This window comes from Canis aureus, chromosome 2, assembly GCF_053574225.1.
Source record: "Canis aureus isolate CA01 chromosome 2, VMU_Caureus_v.1.0, whole genome shotgun sequence".
NCBI classification, from domain to species: Eukaryota; Metazoa; Chordata; class Mammalia; order Carnivora; family Canidae; genus Canis; species Canis aureus.
The window spans coordinates 2678460-2699371 of NC_135612.1; the positions used below are offsets into that span (position 1 = coordinate 2678460).

General features: G+C 40.8%; 1 protein-coding gene across 1 annotated transcript in view; it reads right to left on the reverse strand.

Moving 5' to 3' along the window:
- MAN2A1 (mannosidase alpha class 2A member 1) overlaps positions 1 to 20912 on the reverse strand; it is a 162037-nt gene that overhangs the window by 19733 nt on the left and 121392 nt on the right. Inside the window, exons 16-18 of the mRNA XM_077861780.1 lie at positions 17581 to 17695; positions 3962 to 4095; positions 644 to 785 (exon numbers count right to left, since the gene is read on the reverse strand). Coding sequence (XP_077717906.1) covers positions 644 to 785; positions 3962 to 4095; positions 17581 to 17695 — 391 coding nt within the window. The remainder of the gene's footprint in view (positions 1 to 643; positions 786 to 3961; positions 4096 to 17580; positions 17696 to 20912) is intronic.

The following is a 20912-nucleotide window of genomic DNA, read 5'->3' on the forward strand; positions in this document are numbered from 1 at the left end:
AGGAGCAACTGCAAAGAAATGATCATGAAAAATACATATTATAAAGGACATCACCTACCAATAGAAGGCTTTATAAACACTAATCTGTGTCTATGATTTATTTTCTCTTTCTAGTTCTCTCTTTTGGAATCCTTAAAGTTTTGTCTCTTTATACCCTCCCCCCCATCTGTGTCATTTCAACTCCCTTTCTTCTTTCGGGTGGTAGTGCCCTGGGACGATGTGATTCAGAGAAGGACCTGGGGTTGAACCCTTCCCTCCCGCCTTTGCGAACTTGGGCAACCCTGGGAATTTCTAACTTTTCTCCCCAGCACCCTCTCCTCTTTGCCTTCCAGAGCGTTTCCACAGCCATTCAATTATGACAATGACAGAGGCTTGTGCAAACCACGAGCTGCCAGGAGAGATACATTATCTTTAAGAAGCAATGGTTTCATGGAGTTTGAGGTCCCTCATTCTTCATAGAAGACAGAGGAAATACATTATTTTATATTATTCTCACAAAACCAAAATTAACTAAATAGTCTGGTCCTCAAAAGAAGGCAGGTGGTGTCTGAAGACGATAATTAATACATATGACCAAGAGAAAAATTATACACTTGGAACTGAAACTTGTTAAGAGCAAAAAAAGAATCCAAACAATACGCACCATTTTTCAAACTTGAAACCCCTAAAGACTGAGCAGAGAGTAACGTCAAGCGATGTTTGGCATCCTGGATATAGGCCATTGTGGTCATCGGATACACATTTGCTTGAAGAGGTAATTTGCTCATTGTCATTCTAGGCTGAATCTACAAGACCAAACAGTTGACTTTAAAAAAAAAAAAAAAAAAAAAGAAGAAGAAATCAAATGATATTTACAGATGTACTTTAAAAAAATTAGTACTGCCTATAGATGACTTTTCTTCCAAAGAGAAAAAGGTATTGCTTCCTTTCTTGTTCATAGGAAGAGCTATTTTAAAAATTAAAACAGTCTTCAAAACAATATGAAAAAAAAAATCACAAGGATCTCAGAAAACTTTTAAGTGAGAAAGTTAGGACTTATCCAGGTTTTTAAAATAGGCATTCCTATTTAAATTCAGAATAAAAATCCTTAACAAAAGTCTTCTAGCTTTCCAATATTTGCATAAAACAAATTATAAAGGTATTAAGTATTCATTTCTCATCTAAATCTAACACACTGCTTTTGTAATGAATGCTAAGCATAATAGCTCTCTATCCCCTTTCAAAAAATATCTCATGATTCTTGAATCAGTTTTAATAAATACTACAGATCCCCTCATCAAATCCTCTAACGTATTACATTAAAATAATAAAATTCGTATTTATATTCAAAAATTATTCAGTGCTTACTCTTCTTGTTTAGTTTCAATGAAGACAGTTCTGTATTTCAATTTTTCCTGGTCTAGCATGTGAATGCGTGAAATACGGTTATTTTTTGACTGAAAGTGCACTAGGCTGGTTGGGGTCAAGGAGACTCACTCAAACCTCAGGAGGAGACATCAAATAGAGCCTGTGTTATCAGGTATCTTACACACACCACAGAAAAATGCATCTCTGCTGTTCAGCTCATGAAAAGTCTGACAAAGCCCTCAAGAAAGAAAGAAGTACAAAGTTAACGTAATGGGGAACACGTAGTGAGTGCCCATCAGCACCAGGCATAGTACTGGGTGTTTCACCAATACCATCTTTAGTCTTTATGACAACCTTGTAGGGCGTCCTTCAACTTACTGGCTGTACTGAATAGTGTCCCCCAGAATTCATGGCCAGCCACAAGCCGTGAATGTGACTTTATTTTGCAACAGGATCCCTACAGACAGTTATACCCAATTAGAGTGGTCTCGAATCCGGTGAGCGGCATCCTCCTAAGAGGGAAATCTGCACGCAGGGGACACACAGAGAGACCCAAGGACAATACCGCAGGCATGCTGTGGCGGCAGAGGCACACAGGTCTGCAAGCTGATGGTGCCCGGAACGGCCGGGAACCACCAGAAGCTAGGACAGGCAAGCAAGCACATCTCCCTGGAGCCCTTGGAGGGAGTGTGGCTCTCAAGACACCTTGGTTTGGGATTTCTGGTGTCCAGAACTGCGACAGAGTAAATTCCTGTTGTTTTAAGCCACCTCGTTGGTGGTAATTTGTATCACAGGCCTAGGGAATTAAGAAACTGAAGGAACAACTGTAAAATGCTAAAACTAAAAAATAGAAAAAAATGAAAAGACACTACGAAAGAATTCTCCTGGGACGCCTGGGGTGGCTCAGCGATGGAGGTCTGCCTTGGGCTCAGGCCGTGACCCCAGAGCCCTGGGATCGGGCTCCCTGCAGGGAGCCTGCTTCTCCCTCTGCCTGTCTCTCTGCTTCTCTCTGTGTGTCTCTCATGAACAGATAAATAAAATCTTTAAAAAAAGGACTCTCCATTTCATCTTTCTAATCCTGATCTTTCCATTCAAATTAACTTGTATACTCAGTGAAAAGGACATTCACTGTCATGATGATGGGGCTGCCACCCTCACCGCCTACCTGCGGGTGTAGATTTCTAGTTATGCCCAAGGACCACTCTTCCCAAGGTTTAAAAAATGGCCTCTTTAAAAAGCAGAAATATTCAGATCACAAATTTAGAATTAATATTTTCCCATTTAGTCACATTTTTATCCACTTTTACTAAGTTTTTCTCCCCCCATTCATGTATACACCCACACATACAAATAATTGCTTCTGTAATATTTTAAGAAAAGAGTTTCTTTTGTACACGAGGAAAATGAATCACCATAAAATCGGGGCTTCATTTGAAAACCAAACAGCTGTGAAAGAATTAACATGTAAATTCAAAGTGTATAATGCAATATTTTATGCTTTGGAAAAAGGTTTAAATTTAACCTTTGCAGGAAATTGTAGAAGAGAAAATTTTCACAATCCCTTCCACTCAACCCAGTTGAAAATCAGACAAAGTAAAAGCATTTGTTGGGAAATTATTTCTATTCATAGCCAGAAATCTCTAAAATGCTAATGTCTCAAAAACACGCTAATGTTTTTAATAGTATTATTTCAAAGATATGTTGTCAAACACATACTCTGAGTACAGAAATTTAGGTAACAATCAAAAGAGGCCTATTAAATTAGAGAGTTGACAATCTGGAAAAATTTTGAGTCCATTTTCTCATTACTACTTCAAACTATTTTGTGAACATTTTGATTAAATGCACACCCACCCACATTTCTAAACAGATATATGCCTGCATTTCTGTGTCTATGTCTATGTCCACGTGTGTGTGCATAAAGGTAAACACCCATACATGGTCTAATAGAAACGTAATTAGGGATTGATGGAGTATATGTTTTTCCCTCTCTCAAGAAAATGGTCTGTGTATATTTAATTTATTACATATATACTTTTAAATGTATAATGCAGTAATGGGTTCTTTTAAATTTCAGGGAAACTTTTCCCTTCTTCTAATCAATAAATTCATATATATTTTGGTATCAAGACACTTATAACATACAAACAGTCACCAAATCTGCCTTTGAAAAAATACATCCTGGGGCACCTGGGGGCTCGGTCAGTGAAGCAGCTGCCTTAGGTTCAGGTCATGGCCCCGGGGTCCTAGGATAGAGTCCCGCATCGGGCTCCCTGCTCAGCGGGCGCCTGCTTCTCCCCTTCCCTCTGCTGCTACCCCTGCTTAAGCGCTCTCCCACTCTCTCTCAAATAAATAAATAAAATCTTAAAAAGGAAAAAAAATACATCCTTAAAATCTGATGTTCTACAACCCATCTCTCAAATACTTGTTCTAACTTTGGAAATCTGGTTGCATATAGAAGCAATAAGTACCTGTTAAGATTCAGCTTTACTTTAGAGTTAATTTGTAAACTTAATTTCAGAGCCTTTGAAAGATACGCTTAACTGGCCCATTATCACACATAAAAGTCACGCACGATTATAGCCAGTACTTAGACATTTTAAAGGAAAGTCACCTGGTATCCATTCAGGTCAGTATAAAATCTGTTTTGGCTGTTTACGCTGGAGGAAATTCTCATTGCGATCTCACGGTTATGTTCTTTTCGGATGTCCACGATATTTGAAACTTCCACAGACTGCCCATCTATTCCTAAATTTAAAAGAATATATACACATTAATAAAAAATTTATTTGTTCCACCTTTCTTAAATATACTGTAGAGAACTTCCAAAGTTACACACATTTTCCTGTTTTCTATTCCTATCTTCACCATTTTTCATGCTAACTATGCCACTGTTCACCTTTCTTTTCTTTCTTTCTTTTTTTTTTTTTTTTTTAAACTGTCAGATGGTAGAAAACACATGTAACTCAACAGAAGGATGAAGAGGCTGGGAAGAGATAAACACAGATGCAATAGAACATGCAAATGATCCTCCAGCGAGTCCTGGAGGGGAAAGCGGACACGCTCGCTGTCTCCAGTACTGCCATTCCCCAATAGGGCCACTCGAACCTCCTTTCCCCAGACACACCGGGAATCTGAAGCAGTGACATTTACACTCTGTTGGTTCAAGAGACAACCTATTATTGCCCATGATGTATAATCTAGGAAAAGGGACACGAGATCCAATGAGATGATTTATGGCCGAAACTGATATTACCATATTAGTATTTGTGGAGTATAATCTGGAGCGCTCCCCAGAAGTTAAATCGATTTTAATTGAGTTTGGTATCTCTTAGGACCCCTTGTTATGGAGTGATTCATTTTGCCCTTTGCTACATAAAGCAGAGGACAGCTTGGAGAAGTCCCAGGTGTATCAAGCACTTATTTTTTTTGGATAAGCTTACACTGTTCACTAATTCCTATCTGTCATGCTACCCTAACTGTATCTTCTGGTCCTCAGTGAAGGCTCGGGTCTATCTCAGAGATGGAGATGGGAGTTAGGAAGAAATCTCACACTTGTAATACAGACTGAGTAGAAGAGATAAAGGATCTTCTACGAAAGAGCAATCAGGAAAGCAAGCTGTCGAACGGAGAAAGGGTGGCCCTATCCTATTTCATACGGCGGAAGGTTCTGAAGGTTCTGAGAGCCTTGGACCCATACCTGCGGTTGTTAGACGTGACCGACCAGTCCTCACACGTGACCTGAACAGTGTGGGACAACAACCAGCACGCTCTTTAGACAAAGAGGGTCACATGGAGGGAAGTGAGGAGCAGGAGAACAGAGTAAGGACTTTTTTTCTGGGAGCCAAGAAGCATCCCCAGGGCTTAGAGAAGGTGAAAGCAAACAGTCAAAGGGAGGAAGTTTGAGTCAGTGGGATTTATGGGCAGTAGCGTAAATGCAGCTAGCCAAGGCCCCCGAGGTTTATGGGAGGCGCGTGCCGGGGACCGTGAAGCATAAGTAGGAATACTGATGGGCTGAGGCCTCCATCAATGGGATTTTCAGAATCCACAGTTCTGTTCTGCGAGAGGCTACTCTTCTAAGTCAACGAGCCCAGTCCTAGAGGACTTCAACAGCTTACTATGTTCACACGGCTGGGATGAGCAGCAGGACCTCCAGGAGTGGGGGAAGAAGGTGGCCTTTTCCCTCCTGCTTTACGGCCACAGACTGAACCCCTAACGCCCGTCCAGTTGAATATACACATACATACCTTCCCTTCTGACAGTTACCAGAAGAATCTGCCAAGAGAGCTGACCCAAACAGCTTCCCTGGTATTGGGAAGTTAAAAGGGGGGGAAAAAATCACATATACTGATGCTAGGACAACAGTTACCTTCTTCGAACCAGGGAATGTATTACTTTAGACGCAAACTTCCCCTGTAGTAGGTTTACATCAACCGGAGTGTTTTCCAAAACAATGAAACGTACGCGGAATTTTAACAGATAAACTTTGACAAAACCAACGATGCCAGACACACAAAATGCAGCACCAGGGATGAAGTTCCCGCATAGCGTTAGGGGGAACGCCGCATCTACGGAGGCATCCGTAGGGTTTCGAGCACTGTAGGTTTTCTCCTCTCTCTACATTGGGTTTTCTCTCAGGGGTCAACAGAATACATGAAATGAAGTAAAGTCTTACAAAGGAGAGTGTCCTTAATTTCAAGTCATGTGTCTCTGGAAAACGTTTCCCAAAAAAACACGCTTCGGGAAAAAAATTAATTTCCTATTACCTCTGGCAACAAGAAGTCATTTCTGTTGAGAAAAATCATCTTTCTGGAGCACAGTGTTATGCTCAGATCCTGTTGCGGCAGCAAATGCTTAAACGTCCTTTATAAGGAGCCTCAATGTCTGTTCACAACCCAGCAAGACTTTGTTTAAATCCTGTGCCAGGACAGGCTTTTAAAATAAGGTCACACTTGACACATCACTATGAACAAACCAGACCTTGCAACAGTGATTGAAACAAGGAGGTATCCCTGAGTTATCAGAGGGGATTTAGGACTTTTTATTTTTTAACATTACTTTTGAAAGAAGAATCTGTGTGAGGGAGATAAAGGACTGCTACCTTTTCCTACTCCAGGCCAAGAGTCCCCCACGGCGGGCCGTCCCGCAGGAGAACTCGCTGGAAGGCCCGGGAAGGGAGCCCCAGCATCGGGGACCCGCAGAATTGTCGCCGTTTGGGCGGCAAGAGGCGCCTTTGCCAGAGGGCTCCCCCTGGGCATGGCTGGCCAGGAGTTCCCAGGGCTTCTCTTCGGTCCGGGGAAGGGGGGGAGCCATGTGAGGGGAGGGGTGGGGACGGGCCGGGACAGAGGGCAGCATGCCATGGGCGCGGGATCCGCAGTTGACACCAGGCCACGGGGCCTCTGGGCCTCTCGGCCTCCCTGCCTCCGGGCACGGCCGCCAGCTCAGCTGCCTCCAGGGCATTTCCTAAGGGGGAAGAGGGTGCTGGCCCGGGCCCCCATATGCTGCAGGCGCTACTCAACTGAGTAGTAAAATGATAACGACACTAAAAAAAAAATACAAAGTAATTACGGGACAGGCTTGCGAGAATACAAAATGTCCTTAAAACCACCCCAAATCTTTTTTCAGTGTCGCAGTAGTCCCTTTAGACGCCAATACAGTAAGAGACTAAGGGAGCACACGGGGCTCTCATGCATCCAGCGAAGGCGAACAGGCCTCGGGAGCACAGGCACGTCCAGTGGGCGCGGGCGCCACAGTGACGCTGGGGAGGGCGGGCGAGGTGCCCACCAACGGGCAGGGAGCGAGGCTGCCCGCACGGCCGCGTTACGGGAAGCTCTGCGGCGGGCGAGCCAGGCCCGATGCAAACGGCAAGAGCGGCATTTGCACGGCGTGATGAGCCTCGTGCTAAAGCCAAGCACGGTAATATTCCTCCCCTGTACAGGTGTGCGTGCAAGTGTGCATGAGACAGTGCGAGGGAGCATGTGGGTGCACAGGCGTCCGGGCTGCCTCTCCGGGGCACAGGATAGGAGTCACCCACAGGTCCTGCATAGACTATACGGTGTGGGATTTTTGCCAAAGGAGTACACATTGGTATCATTTGTGCACATGACAATTATTTTAAGCATTTTAACAAGAAGGGGCATTTTCCAGGAAGGAAGGAACAAAGATGACGACTGGCACGGGGTCAGGGCAGGGAGGCGGCACCTTTGGATTTTGTTGCCTGGCACCATCTTAATGAAACCGAGAAGCGTACTCCGCCTTGCGTGGCTAGAAAACCTGGAAGGCATCGGGGACACACGGTCCGTGCGTGAAAGAAGAGGCAGACGGAAGTGTCTGGGGAGGGTGGGACTGGGGAACGCCCGGGGCCATGACTCCGCGCAGCACTGCCGGCTTGCGGGGAGTCCAGGCCTCCTCTCCTCTCAGTGTCTCTGCACCATCAGATCGTCGCAAAACCTACGTGGGCAGGGTCTCGGAGTTGGCCCCATCTTCTCCACCAACCCAACCACCTTATCCTGGCAGTTTTGAAATGCAAAGCGTACCCCTCCAAGGAGTGTACCAAGGAATCAGACACTACTCGCCATAGTCCGGTGGCTATTGGCGCGAGAGGCAGCAGCTGGGGAGAAAGAGCAAGAGAGAGCCTGACTCACACGTGGCAAGAATTCAGCATTTTATTGGTGGCGCTCAACATGGCATTAGGACAGGTCCTAACAGTAAGAGGCAACAACAGCAACTGGCCCACACCCACCTAGGAAAATGAAAAGCGAAGGTGAGCACCCAAGGGGGTGTTCAACTGAATTTGACACAGACACAAAATCACGTAAAAAATAAACCCTCAAAAAAACCCATTTAAGATTCAAAGCCAGGTCTTCGGTGAGTGTCCTGAAAATACAGGTTCTGTATTTGCAAAGATGCAAGGTTATCCATCTCATTGTCGCCCTCGTTCCTTTGTCTCGAATCTGCATCTGGGCAGAAGGGGTAACTGAGCCACGAGTTCAGAGCACAAGTTGGGCAACGGTAACAACCATTGTTAACAATAAATAGTGAACAACAGCAAAAAAAAAACCTGTCCTGAAAAACCAGGGCTTGTAATTCTAAGTAGTATCCCTTCAATTTAGGGAGTATTTTGTTCTGTATTTAAATTATCAGAGGGACTCCTGGGTGGCTCAGCAGTTGAGCAGCTGCCTTCAGCTTAGGTCATGACCCCAGGGTCCTGGAATCGAGTCCTGAGTCGGGCTCCCTGCATGGAGCCCGCTTCCCCCTCTGCCTGTGTCTGCCCCTCTATGTCTCTCATGAATAAATAAAATAATTAAAAAAAAAAAGAAATATAAAAATAGCTTCCCTTTATGTATTTACTTTCACGACAACGTCTCCAATGAACGGGAGCTGACATTTGGGGCTATGAACTAGTACACACCACTTCACTCAACACGTAAACTGTAATGACAATTCTTGCAACAGTGATAAATTTAGTAAGTCAATATGGAGAGGATATTTCTAAAAAGCAAATATTATCATTTTCAAAAACTGTACTCACATCTGAAAGTGCCAAGAATAAAAACGGTAATAACTCCCACGACTGGATGACCTTTTTCTCCATATTGACTCATTCAACTTACCTGTCCCTTGTACGACCTAATTTATCCCCCGAGGTGCTTGCTGATTTCCAGGTCTGTAAATGTTCACATTGATTATTTCTCCACAAGTGAAAACCTTAACATCTGCTTCCATGAATACAAATTTGAGTAAATTTCATTCCAAGTCTTGAATTTAAGAAAACGATGATGTGCCGTTATTGTTTTATTTCTAAAGCACTAGATAAATAACTACTACGACTTACTGATCAACTTATTATGAGCTGGGCACTCGTCTACGTCCTTTAGGCTTTTCATTTCAGTAATTCTCAAAATGACACGGAAGTAAAGGCACGATAGGAAAGGTGTATCATTTTGATTCCACGGAATGCAAATTTTGATTAAAGATGACACCAGGTAACTACAATATACTTGAAGACTTAATAATAGAAAAAAAAAATAAAACTAGAAGCTGTCTTTTTCTTTTTTTTCCTAATAAACACTGATTTTAAGAAACGACATGTTTTTGGTTTTTGGAAGCTCTGTCTTGGAGGGAACACAACATCTACATCAGTAACATTTATTTATTTATTTATTTATTTATTTATTTATTTATTTATTTATTTATTTATTTATTTATTTTATTTATTTATGATAGGCACACAGTGAGAGAGAGAGAGGCAGAGACACAGGCAGAGGGAGAAGCAGGCTCCATGCACCGGGAGCCTGACGTGGGACTCGATCCTGGGTCTCCAGGATCACGCCCTGGGCCAAAGGCAGGCGCTAAACCGCTGCGCCACCCAGGGATCCCATCAGTAACATTTAAATCGTAAATCTCAAACAGGTAAGATCTAACTAGGGCACTCCCACAGGAAGTGGATCAAGAGCTCACGACACCGAAGCTTCCCGGTCTCCTTCCCCACAGTCCCAGCAAGGGAAGGAGGCCGGAGAACCACGGTGCTCTGTCCGCGCAGCCCCCACACCGACGGCCCCTCCGAACCCGCCTACCTCCTGCTCTCCCAAACCCGCTCCTGTCCAAGGCGCCTGCAGACCGACTGTGGACTCTCAGTTCTCAAGTTGATCCCGCCACAAGGTAAGCAGTTCTTCCTTTTTTGATTCTATGGACTCATTTCTCAAGTTGATCTTACCATAGAGACAAGCAGTTGTTCTTTTTTAAAAACAAAAACAAAAACAAAAAACAGGGCAGCCCGATGGCTCAGTGGTTTAGCACCTCCTTCGGCCCAGGGCGTGATCCTGGAGACCCGGGATTGAGACCCATGTATGGCTCCCTGCATGGAGCCTGCTTCTCCCTCTGCCTGTGTCTCTGCCCCCTCTCTCTGTCTCTCATGAGTAAATAAAATCTTTAAAAAACAAACAAAAAACAAAAAACCCACACTTTTATCATTCCTCCTCCCATCTTACCAAAAAGGAAGCAGTACCCTATCACTCCGTCATCCTAACTCCAGGGGACGCTGAGCAAAGATACTCTGCAATACTGGAGTCTGGCTGGACTTTTAATGGCTGGGCAACAAATAATTTTTTTCCAAAACACCTGACTTTCTATTGTTTGCTTTCAACAAAATTGAAGGTGTATCTAATCAAGTTGTTAGGCAAGTAGGCCATTAAACATAAGAGATTGAAATTCACGTTTGACAACAGATTACTTTGTGATTTATGACATAGGACTCGCAAAGCGTTCCAGGGACTGAATGACATCCTTAGAACTCCTCCCATACCTACCTACTTATTTAGGGTAACATCATTCTTTGCCTTACATTTATAAAACAGAAATTAAGAAGAATCGATGCTGAAACCCATTTCGTTCTAGAATTAAGTGACATTCACTAATGGATACATGAACATAGAGAGATATAAAGGGTACATATGGTTCTTCCATTGAGAGCAAGGTTTCCCTTAAAGTTCATGAAATAAATGATCAGAATGGTTCTATGGTATACTACAATAACTTTTATAACTCAATTCGGAACAAATTTAATCCTTACTTTTAGAATGACAGAATTTTTAAACTTAATATACACATACGTATAATATATATTTCTTTCATAAAGGGTAATGAAAGTTTGATCAATAGCAAGACTCTCAAACATAAAAATATTACATTAAGATAAAATAGAAATAGGAGTTCAAGGGAAAAAATAAGTATGTGAAATTTGACTGTTAAAGATCTTATTCAGGCCTTTTTAAAAATGCATGATTTGGAAATCCAATTGCTACTCACTAGATATGCTTATTTTAAAATGTCAATATTTATTAATTCCAGAAAAAATATCCTTTGCAAGTTTTTTTTTTTAAAGGGAAAAGCATGTCAGAGCCTCAGAAATGGCTAGTGCAAGTCTTTTTTTTTTTTTTTAAGATTTTATTTATTTATTCATGGAAGACACACACACACAGAGAGAGAGAGAGAGAGGCAGAGACACAGGCAGAGACAGAAGCAGGCTCCATGCAGGGAGCCCGACGTAGGACTCGATCCCAGTTCTCCAGGATCACACCCTGGGCTGAAGGCAGCACTAAACCGCTGAGCCACCCGGGCTGCCCATCAAATTTTTAAATGTATAAAGAAAAACTAGATATCAACTCAAGTATATGTAATAGAGTTTTTCAAATTCTTGTAGAACAAAGGAGTCTAATTGAAAGAACCCTTCATGCTTTGTAATGTTCTTTTCCATTCTGCCTACGTAAGTAACATTTCTTGAAGATGTAGCATCTCAACTTCCTTTATCAAATCTTCCCTAATAATACCCCCAACCCTCAATGGCCACTTTCTTTTCTTTCTTTTCTTTTCTTTTTTTCTTCTTTTTTCTTTTTTTCTTCTTTTCTTTTCTTTCTTTCTTTCTTTCTTTCTTTCTTTCTTTCTTTCTTTCTTTCTTTCTTTCTTTCTTTCTCTTTTTTTCTCTTTCTTTCTCTTTCTTTCCCTTTCTTTCTTTCTTTCTTTCTTTCTTTCTTTCACACTTAAGTCTAACTCATCTGGCCTGCACATCCTCTTTTTTTTTTCTTAAGTAGATGCCACACCCACTGTGGAGCCCAATGTGGGGCTTGACCTCTGGATCCTAAGATTAAAAGTCTGACACCTATCCACCTAAGCCACCCAGGTGCCCGAAGCCCACACATCCTCTTAAGGAGACACGAGACTTCATACGTGCCAGGCTTTACATATATTAACTCAGTTAATCCTCCAACACTCCTATGAGGTAGACTGATATTGTCACCTTTCTAAGGATGGCGAAACCAAGGATAGAGCGGAAATAACCTCCACAAGGTCAAGCAGCTGGTGAGCAGCGGAGCTGGGATGGCAGCTGGAAGTGACATGCAGGTGCGTTGACTCTGGAGCCCAAGCTCTTCACCATCACACTTCCCCTGTATTTCCCATCCCTGTGCCCTTCATCTGAGTTTAGTATAACACTTATTTGTGGGGGATGATGCTTCCCTGCTAAGAAGCTATGCCTTCAACACAGCAGCTGCTGTCAAACAGCCCCCAAGATAACCTGAGTTCTGAATTTGTGTACCCAGAATGTGCTTATAGTCCCTTAAAATAACCTTCTCTTTCATGCCTGTAGGGAATAATCAGATTCGACACATAGCTACTTATTTCAATTTTTAAAAGTTCCAATTAACAGGAAAAAAAAAAAATCCTTAGCAGTCAACTGCGTATTATGGTATTCCAAAAATGTTTTAATTATCTAAGTCTGCCTAGCCATAACTTACTTAATGCTTTTTACTCTTAAACTAAATATGGAACACAGTCCTGGGGGGAAAAAAAGTGAGAGATTGATTGCAAACCATTTTAATATCCTCATGAATCTTTTTATGGAAATAAAAACAACTTCAGTGAAGCTCTGAGACCTTGTTTACAAGTAGGAGGACTCCAGGGATGGAAGGCCCAGATTCAAGCATCCTTAGAATAATTCAGGAGCAAGGAGTTAAGCATGACAGAGTCTTTATGTGATACTAGGTTTTGTGAAGACTCCTTAATGGTTACACCTAATTGACCATTTTGTCTTTCTACAGTTTAAGGAACGGAGTCTGTAAGAAATTAAAGGGCAAACTCAAGGTCACTCTGGTTGGCTTCAAGGTGCAACTAAGGATTCAGATCTCTAATTCCCAATGTGATTCTGTGTTTAACTAGATGAAGTTCATTTTTGACTCTCTCAAAGTCAAGGGTCACGTTATGAATCCAATTATGTTATATATTCAAAACAGAGAAAAACTAAGCAATCTCTTTTTGAATGCTAACCATACCCAACGCAAGGAAATTATTCAGTCATGTTAGCCAAAGGAAAGTCTTTTCTTCCATACTTTTTGATGGCAGTTCATTACATTTTACCTCCAGGCTACTTGCTTTCTCTTAGCAAGATCTATTACAGACAGTACTTTCATAATACGTGGCGGAAAATAGGCAAAAGTATTGCATTTAGATATTTCTCCTAAGGGCTGAAACATGGTTTATACACATACTCATTCACTCACAAACACCTGCCTAGGAGAACGTAGTCCCGGGGGGGGACAAAAGCTTGAAGGTATGTATGGTAACAGATCTGGAACCTGAATCTTGTGCTAGATAAAATGTACATGACACATTGGTAACCCATAGCAACCTAATTCTTCAAAGTAGCTGTTGATGTCAGAAAACTAGGGCAGCAAAGCCTAATAATTACAGCTCTGAAGACAAATGAAGCCACAGCTAGCAAATGTCACTTTCTGATCATTATGTCACTGCAAGGTGTGTACTCGTTGTGATGGTACAGTATCAAATACAACACAGGGGGGTGGCAGGGGCTTCTGCTTGTATTACGTTCCATCTTCCAACTCAAGATCAACAAAAAAAAAGGTAGCCTGTTTGGTAACACTTAAAGCTTCAATTTAATGAAAGATGATTACAGTAGAAGAAAAATTAATCGTCACGTCTCCCACCTTTTCCTCCAGAAAAATATTATTTTCTACAAACTAAATATATCCTTTGGGGGAAGAAAAAAAAAAAACAGTTCCAAAAGGGCATTTCATTAAATTATGGGTGCTGCAAATTGGATTTCTTATTTAACCTGATATAAGTCAAAGCATTACGTTTCATTAGAAATCTCTCAAATGCCTCTGATCTTGTAGATCTTTTAAAATTAGTGAGCACCAAGATTTCCTCTTTAATATTTAATATTAAATATTTGATATTTAATATTAAATATTATTTAATATTTCTAGAAACCTTTTGAATGTAATGTCTGAACAATAATGAAAAGAAACACAGTGTGTTTTTTAATAGCTTAAATGATGTCAAGAGAGGACTCTAAACCGCACCTCCTACCATCTTCAGAAGCTGGAGAGAACGCAAATGGAGACACGAAAACTTAAATATAAAACACCAAGGGAGAAAACTAAAGTTGGTTAAACCCACGCCTCCCAACTCAGTTTGTTGCAAAATCAATGATGACCACACAGTTCTTACAATTTGGGAAGTGCTGGTTGATTTCTGTTCTTGATTTTGTTTTCTCTCAAAGCCTAATTTGGGCCTAAGGTTACTTCGGGTAGAAAATGGTCAAAGAGTAACTAAAACAGAGATTGAGGAATTTAAGAATATTTTATCGGGCTTGCATCACTTTAGTTTTTTAAAAGAATACTTCAAACACACTGAATTTGAAAGATTTAGCATAGAGATTCAATAAAGACAGATACCCATAATATCAACTCTGTTTCTTTACCCTTGTTGCTGAGAGGTAATAAAATCTTTTGCATAAGTAATGGTTTAGTCACCTCATACAATTATAGTATCTCATCATAAAATATTAATAGTTTCTCTTCCCCAAGCCCCATTTTTTTCTGGCTCATAAGTGAGGTACTTACAACAAACAGGCTCTATTCAAACAACTGCATCTGGTCAGCTTAAAGGGGGGCAAAATTAGCATATATCCAAAGATAGTTTCGTAAGTTAAATTCAAAGTAGATATTTGTGTTATTTTAAGAAATACTGAACACAAGCCGATCGACAACAGCATGGAAGTTGGCTGCCGTTTTCTTTACACCTACGACGCAAAGCCACATCCTGTCCATGTTATTTTGATCGATCACCAGATGCCTGGTTTACATGAGGCCAAAGTTTAAAACACCCCAGGCTTTTAAGTATTTCATAGTATAGCTGCTTTGGTGCAGCATAACCAGACCCTTTCCCGGCACTCTGAGCTCCTCACGACCCAAACACCCTGAAGACTTCCCATCTCTTCCTTAGGTTTCGATCAGTGATGTTATTAAAACCCCAACAAGCCAGGAGCCAGACAACGTGAGCTTCACGCAACGGGGTGTGAAAGAAAAGGACAGAAGCAGGTCACAGAGGCCACTGAGAAAAGGCTCTCCCTCCACAACTGGGCTTATTTTTTCCCACGAGGGAGAACTGTTGAGAGGGGCTCGGATACAAACCCAGGAGGATGTATGGTTTCTGATGAACTGGTACCTCCCTCCCCCACTGACCAATTCCACGATGGAAAAATAAATAAATGCTCTGGGCCTGAGAGCGAAAAGCAAGATTGCTATGTCGCTTCGAATCGTTACGTACGCTGGCTTCACGTTCAATCCAGGCAAGAACAGCAAAACTCACCTGGAGAAGCACTCTAAGTTAACTTCACATTACACCTAACCTATTTCTCTGTCGCTTCCCACCGACTTCTGAAGCCTTCCGCTTTCAAGCTACAAAAATCTAACACAAAGGTTTCAGCCTGTTGATTCCATCCACTGTGACATCCAGAGGCGATCTGAGGTCTGCATCCTTATTTTTCTATTATTACTTCCGTGATGCTAACACTCTAAGTGCCTAGTTGAGAACAACTTCTATTTCTTAACTGACTAATGTGAGGGCTGGCACTGTCGCCTTGGAGGGTGGGGAGCCCGTTAAATCTTGGAGCAGAACCAGGGGCGCTAAGGGACCACTACTCAGCCACTGGGCATTTGGACGGCTCAGCAGGGGAGAAAAGAAAGGCATTAAGGTCTGATGAATGCATGTTTGCTGGGATGAGCACACAGGCAAGTCAGAGCCTATTAATTTCCAAATCCACCACCGGGATATGACAGCAAACTGAGCTTACAGTCACAGCAGAAGAAGAGGGGCCTCTAATTTGCAGAAACCATCCTCTGTGATGAGCTCCGTATCCCCTGGACAACCTGCGAAAACTCTGGAGCTGCTGCGATGGTGACAGACTCATTTAAACAAAAGCAAAAGCAATTAAGCAAACAGATTTGACTGAGAAGTCGGAATTCTCTGGTGGGCTGCTTCCGCGTTAACTCTGCGACACGGCCCATCCCCTAAGTACACCTGCCGATGAACAGTGGTGAGCCATGCGTGAGGACACAGGGCTGGGCCAAAGTGGGCACCGTGTTGTACCCAAGGAAGAACTATTCCGTTACGATTTTTTAAAGAAAATCTTGAAGCAGAAAAGCACTTCTCCTGCGTGATGACGGTACTTTTTACCCATAAAATGAAACCTCTGGTGATAGCTCAAAGTATAATTTTAGAGCTCTCAGGGACGTTGAACAATGGCTTATGTAAGAGGAGAAAGGGATGGTCAAAAATATTGTTTCTGACTTACTAGAGATTTTAGAAAACTCAATAAAAGATCACTTCAGAACCACAGACTTTCTTGTAGGCAGCCAAGTGAACACTCCCTGAACATCGTACCCTCCGCTTCCCCACAAAACCTAAAAAAAAGCAAACAGTGCCTGCCCATACAGTTTATCATTAGTTTTAAAATGCTTTATTATCTACTGGTGTAAAGATTCAGGGAAACAGTATTTCCTTTTCTAACTTTTTCAGCCTAGCTTACAGCAAAGAGAAATCTAAAGTGGCATTTTTATGAGGTCCTTTTCTAAGAGAGTTGATACCAAGGTAAGTGGTCTGGTTACAAGGACTAAATCTGTGGGTGGAAAAAATACTCCATTCTAAAAACAGTGAATGTTTTCAACATCAACTGACATAAATGTGCAACTCTGAGAGTGTCTGGGTACCACGGCTCCGCCCAAACCCTAAGGAAGGACAAGAGCCACTGTCCATGGTTAAGTCCCTAAAAAGATTAAAAGCCTCTCTACTGCCACTTGCCTGGTAAAGATGCTGCTCAGCACTGTTGAAGAGCAATAAACAATCACCTGATTTTACACTCGACCAGGTAAAGAGTCGTAAACAAAAAGAACTTGTGATATAAACATTTCTCTTAAAAGAAAGTTAAATTCCAGTAATACCTGCTATTGTAAGACATTCCGTATTTAAGGAAGGCCCTAGCGGGTGGGGAGTGAGTGCATTTCTGACACGGTGATCTACTAACTAACCCAAAGCAGTATTTGATTTTGTAAAATTAAAAGAAAAGGAAAAAAAAGGCAAAACGCTGTTTTTAAATATTAGAAATAAAGATTCCAATTAGTGAGCTCATGACCAACACAAATATTATGACAGGTAAGAGAAGATACAGAAAAGGACATGTATATGTAGAGTTAAATGTTTTACCATTTCTGATCATCAAAAGGTAAGTAGTATTAGATTTTTAAACCACACGGTAAATATGATGGCAAGCAAACCATGCTCAAAAACCAATTGCTAATTTATTAGGAATGACACGCAAAAAAACTCAAGAACCGGTACACAGGTGTTTTATACAACTGTGCTTCTCTGTTTTCTTACCCTGTATGTTGTACAGCCGGACTCTATGGGTAACGTGTTCAAAAAAGCAAGTCACGTCCGAATAGAACCTTCCGTGTTGCACTCTGACAAAGGGCAGTGTTGTGTAAACATAAGGCTGAGGAGGAAATGACATTTTTAGGAAAAAATTTCAGCTTTTAACTTTTCCAAGAAATGTTTATTATAATGTCCACAGTGGCAAATATATAACACCTGATATTTGTAATTTCAAGTGAAAACCAAACCTTACAAGGTATCAGAATATGCACACGCTATAAAAATCGAATATAAGGTTTTTCATTAGACAAAAGTGTTGAAAATAGAAAATAAAAATGTTTACAACTTGACTGTCCTAAATGATCTACAAACATTCCCCCCAGCTATAAAAATTTCTAGTCAAAACCCTTCTATGTTGTCCTTACGTTATTTATTAGAAATACCATTCATTCTGCAGCAGTGACACTTTCCCAGGCAAACACTTATTATAACCATGGCCCCCTAATGCTCAGGGGTCAGGGCAGGTGGCAAGGATGACCACGGGGAGTCATCTAAGCAAACAGAAAGCAGGATTCAGAGACACTGTTTAACCACAGTTAGGTGTACTACTCTATAAAACACACTGCCCTTTTACTAGAAAGAACTAGCTGAATATAAAGCAAATTTACAAACTTGAAAAAACTATGGCAACCACTGGTTTAGGTTTCGTCATTTAGAATCTAGTATCAAGAAAAACGAACAAAACATAACTTCTGTGACACAGGAACGAACTGAAAGCATTTATTTATTTATTTTTTAAATATTTTTTTTTCTTTTAAAGATTGTATTTATTTATTCATGAGAGACACACACAGAGAGAGAGAGAGAGAGGCAGAGAGAGAAGCAGGCTCCATGCAGGGAGCCCGACGTGGGACTCGATCCCGGGTCTCCAGGATCACACCCCAGGGCTGACGGCGGCGCTAAACCGCTGAGCCACCTGGGCTGCCCCCGAAAGCATTTATGAAGAATTCTATTTTCTTTCTTTTATTTTTTTTTTCAAGGAATTATAGTTTCTTAAGCTTTGCAGGCTGCAGAAGCTCAATAATGGCACAAGCTAGGCCTGCATCGTGGACTACTTAGGTAGCACTGGATTTTCAGAACCGTGCAATTTTCTTCCTACTGTACATATTCTCTGGTTCTAGAAAAAATATTCTGAAATTAATACAATGCGTTAGAGTTTCCCAAGTTTTTGAACCTAATTTTACCATATAGCTAAAAAGTAAGGGAAGAAGATGAAAGCTGGCACAGGGATTTCTGGGCTCCTGCCCATTTCTGACGCACCCAGCTGCCTTCCTGATAGTCTTTTATTTTCTCCTTATAAACATATGATAATTTTCTTGGTCTTTTTATTTAATATTAGAGCTATTTAAAGATAGAATAATTTTAAATAAATTAGTCACAACTGTCCATGCATAATATTCTGTAAGTACAGCTACTTTTCTTCTTTAGTTTAAGCACAATCAAAACCAAACTTCTGGGGCGCCTGGGGAGCTCAGTGGGGTAAGCACCTGCCTCTGGCTCAGGTCATGATCCCGGGGTCCTGGGATGGAGCTGCACGTAGGGCTCCCTACTGAGCACAGAGCCTGCTTCTCTCTCTTCCTCTGCCACTCCCCCTTTGTGCTCTCTTCTTTGGCGCTCTCAAATAAATAAATAAAAATCTTTTTAAAAAAACCAAAAAACCAAAAAACCAAATTCCTATCTAAGTGAGACCAGACTGATACAGCTTATACTTAGGAGCCACTGCCCATCCTGGAATGGCTACTATGAGCTGTCGTTTACCTTTAATTCCTCACTGATTAAAAAAAAAAAAAAAAAAAAAAAAAAATCAAAACAAACAACAAAAAACTAGACTCCTTAAGGTGAATAATGCTATTCTTCAAAATCTATCATTTGATTTTGGTCAGCGGGCTTTTCTAAATTGTAAAACAAAAGTAACTTTTGTGGGAGACAGGTCTCTAGGCAACAAAATATAGAGAATATTTAAACTTATTTTCAAGTGGAGAAAACCTATGTAAGTAGAAAAGTGAAGGAAGAGGCTCTAATGAATAAAAATACAGGACTACACAAAAATTTTAAAAAATACTACTACACATAAAATAATTAAATTGAATGACACACTTATGGAACATTTTCCAACATATAGGAAAAAGGATTAATTTTTTTACCATACATAAAGAATGCTTACAGATCCATAAGTCATACCAGTAGAAAAATGGTCAAAGAACTTACATAGGAAACTCACAAAAGATAGAGGAGAGAAAAATAAATGTATAAAGTTTAGCGTCCCTAATAATCACAAAATCTTAACAGTAAAATATTTTTTCACCCATTATTATAGGTACAGCTTGTGATATGGCTGATTCTCAGTACTTGGAGTGGTGTATTAGAGAGCTATTCTCAAAAACGCTGGTGGGCGTGAATATTTATGCAGTCATCTTAGAGGAGAAAGAGAAATCAAGTCTTAAAGGCCTCATCCACTGACACAAAATGACTCTTCTAGAAAGTTATTCTCAGGAAATAATCAACACCGCATAAAAAGAATGCTACGAAGAAAGCTTATCACAATGTTACAGTAGTGAAGCACTGGGGAAAAAAATCCACAGATGCCAACAATAAGAAATTCTTTTTTTCCGCATATATATACATTTTTGTGTGTGTGAGAACATTTAAGTTCTACTCTCCCAGCAAATTATATAATACAGAGTTATCAACTATAGTCACCATGTTAGACATTGGACCCTCAGATCTCAATCATCTTATAGCTATAAGTTTTTCATCACAACAGTATGTATTAAAATTGTTTTCAAAGAACATACTATCAGATTGTGAGCACTGTCACAATGAAAAATAATATGTTTAAGTTTACTCAGACAAGACTTGAAAATGGGGGAGAAAGGGATATGCATAATAAAGACAATAAAAAATACATCAAAATGTTGGCAGGGGTTTGCATGCCTTTGCAATAGTTGGTAAATTTTACTGTTTTCTGCATTTTCAAAAATGTGCCAAAATTTGCATATATTACACCTTTACAGGCAAGGAGAGAGAAAACATTTTTTTTTTTTGTTTTTTTTTCAAGTGCTAAAAGTTAAGGAGAAAAATGGCCCAGTGGGCAATTTATTTTTCCCATATGGCTAGATTAATTTGTCTCTATATATGCCATGCCACATATGTATATAACACCACAATAGCATCTGCATCCTAAATCAAATCTAGCTTCTTTTCATGGAGAGCAATTGTTCATTGTAGCATCTTAATGAATTCCAACCATAAAAAATAATTTGTTTACGTAACACTCA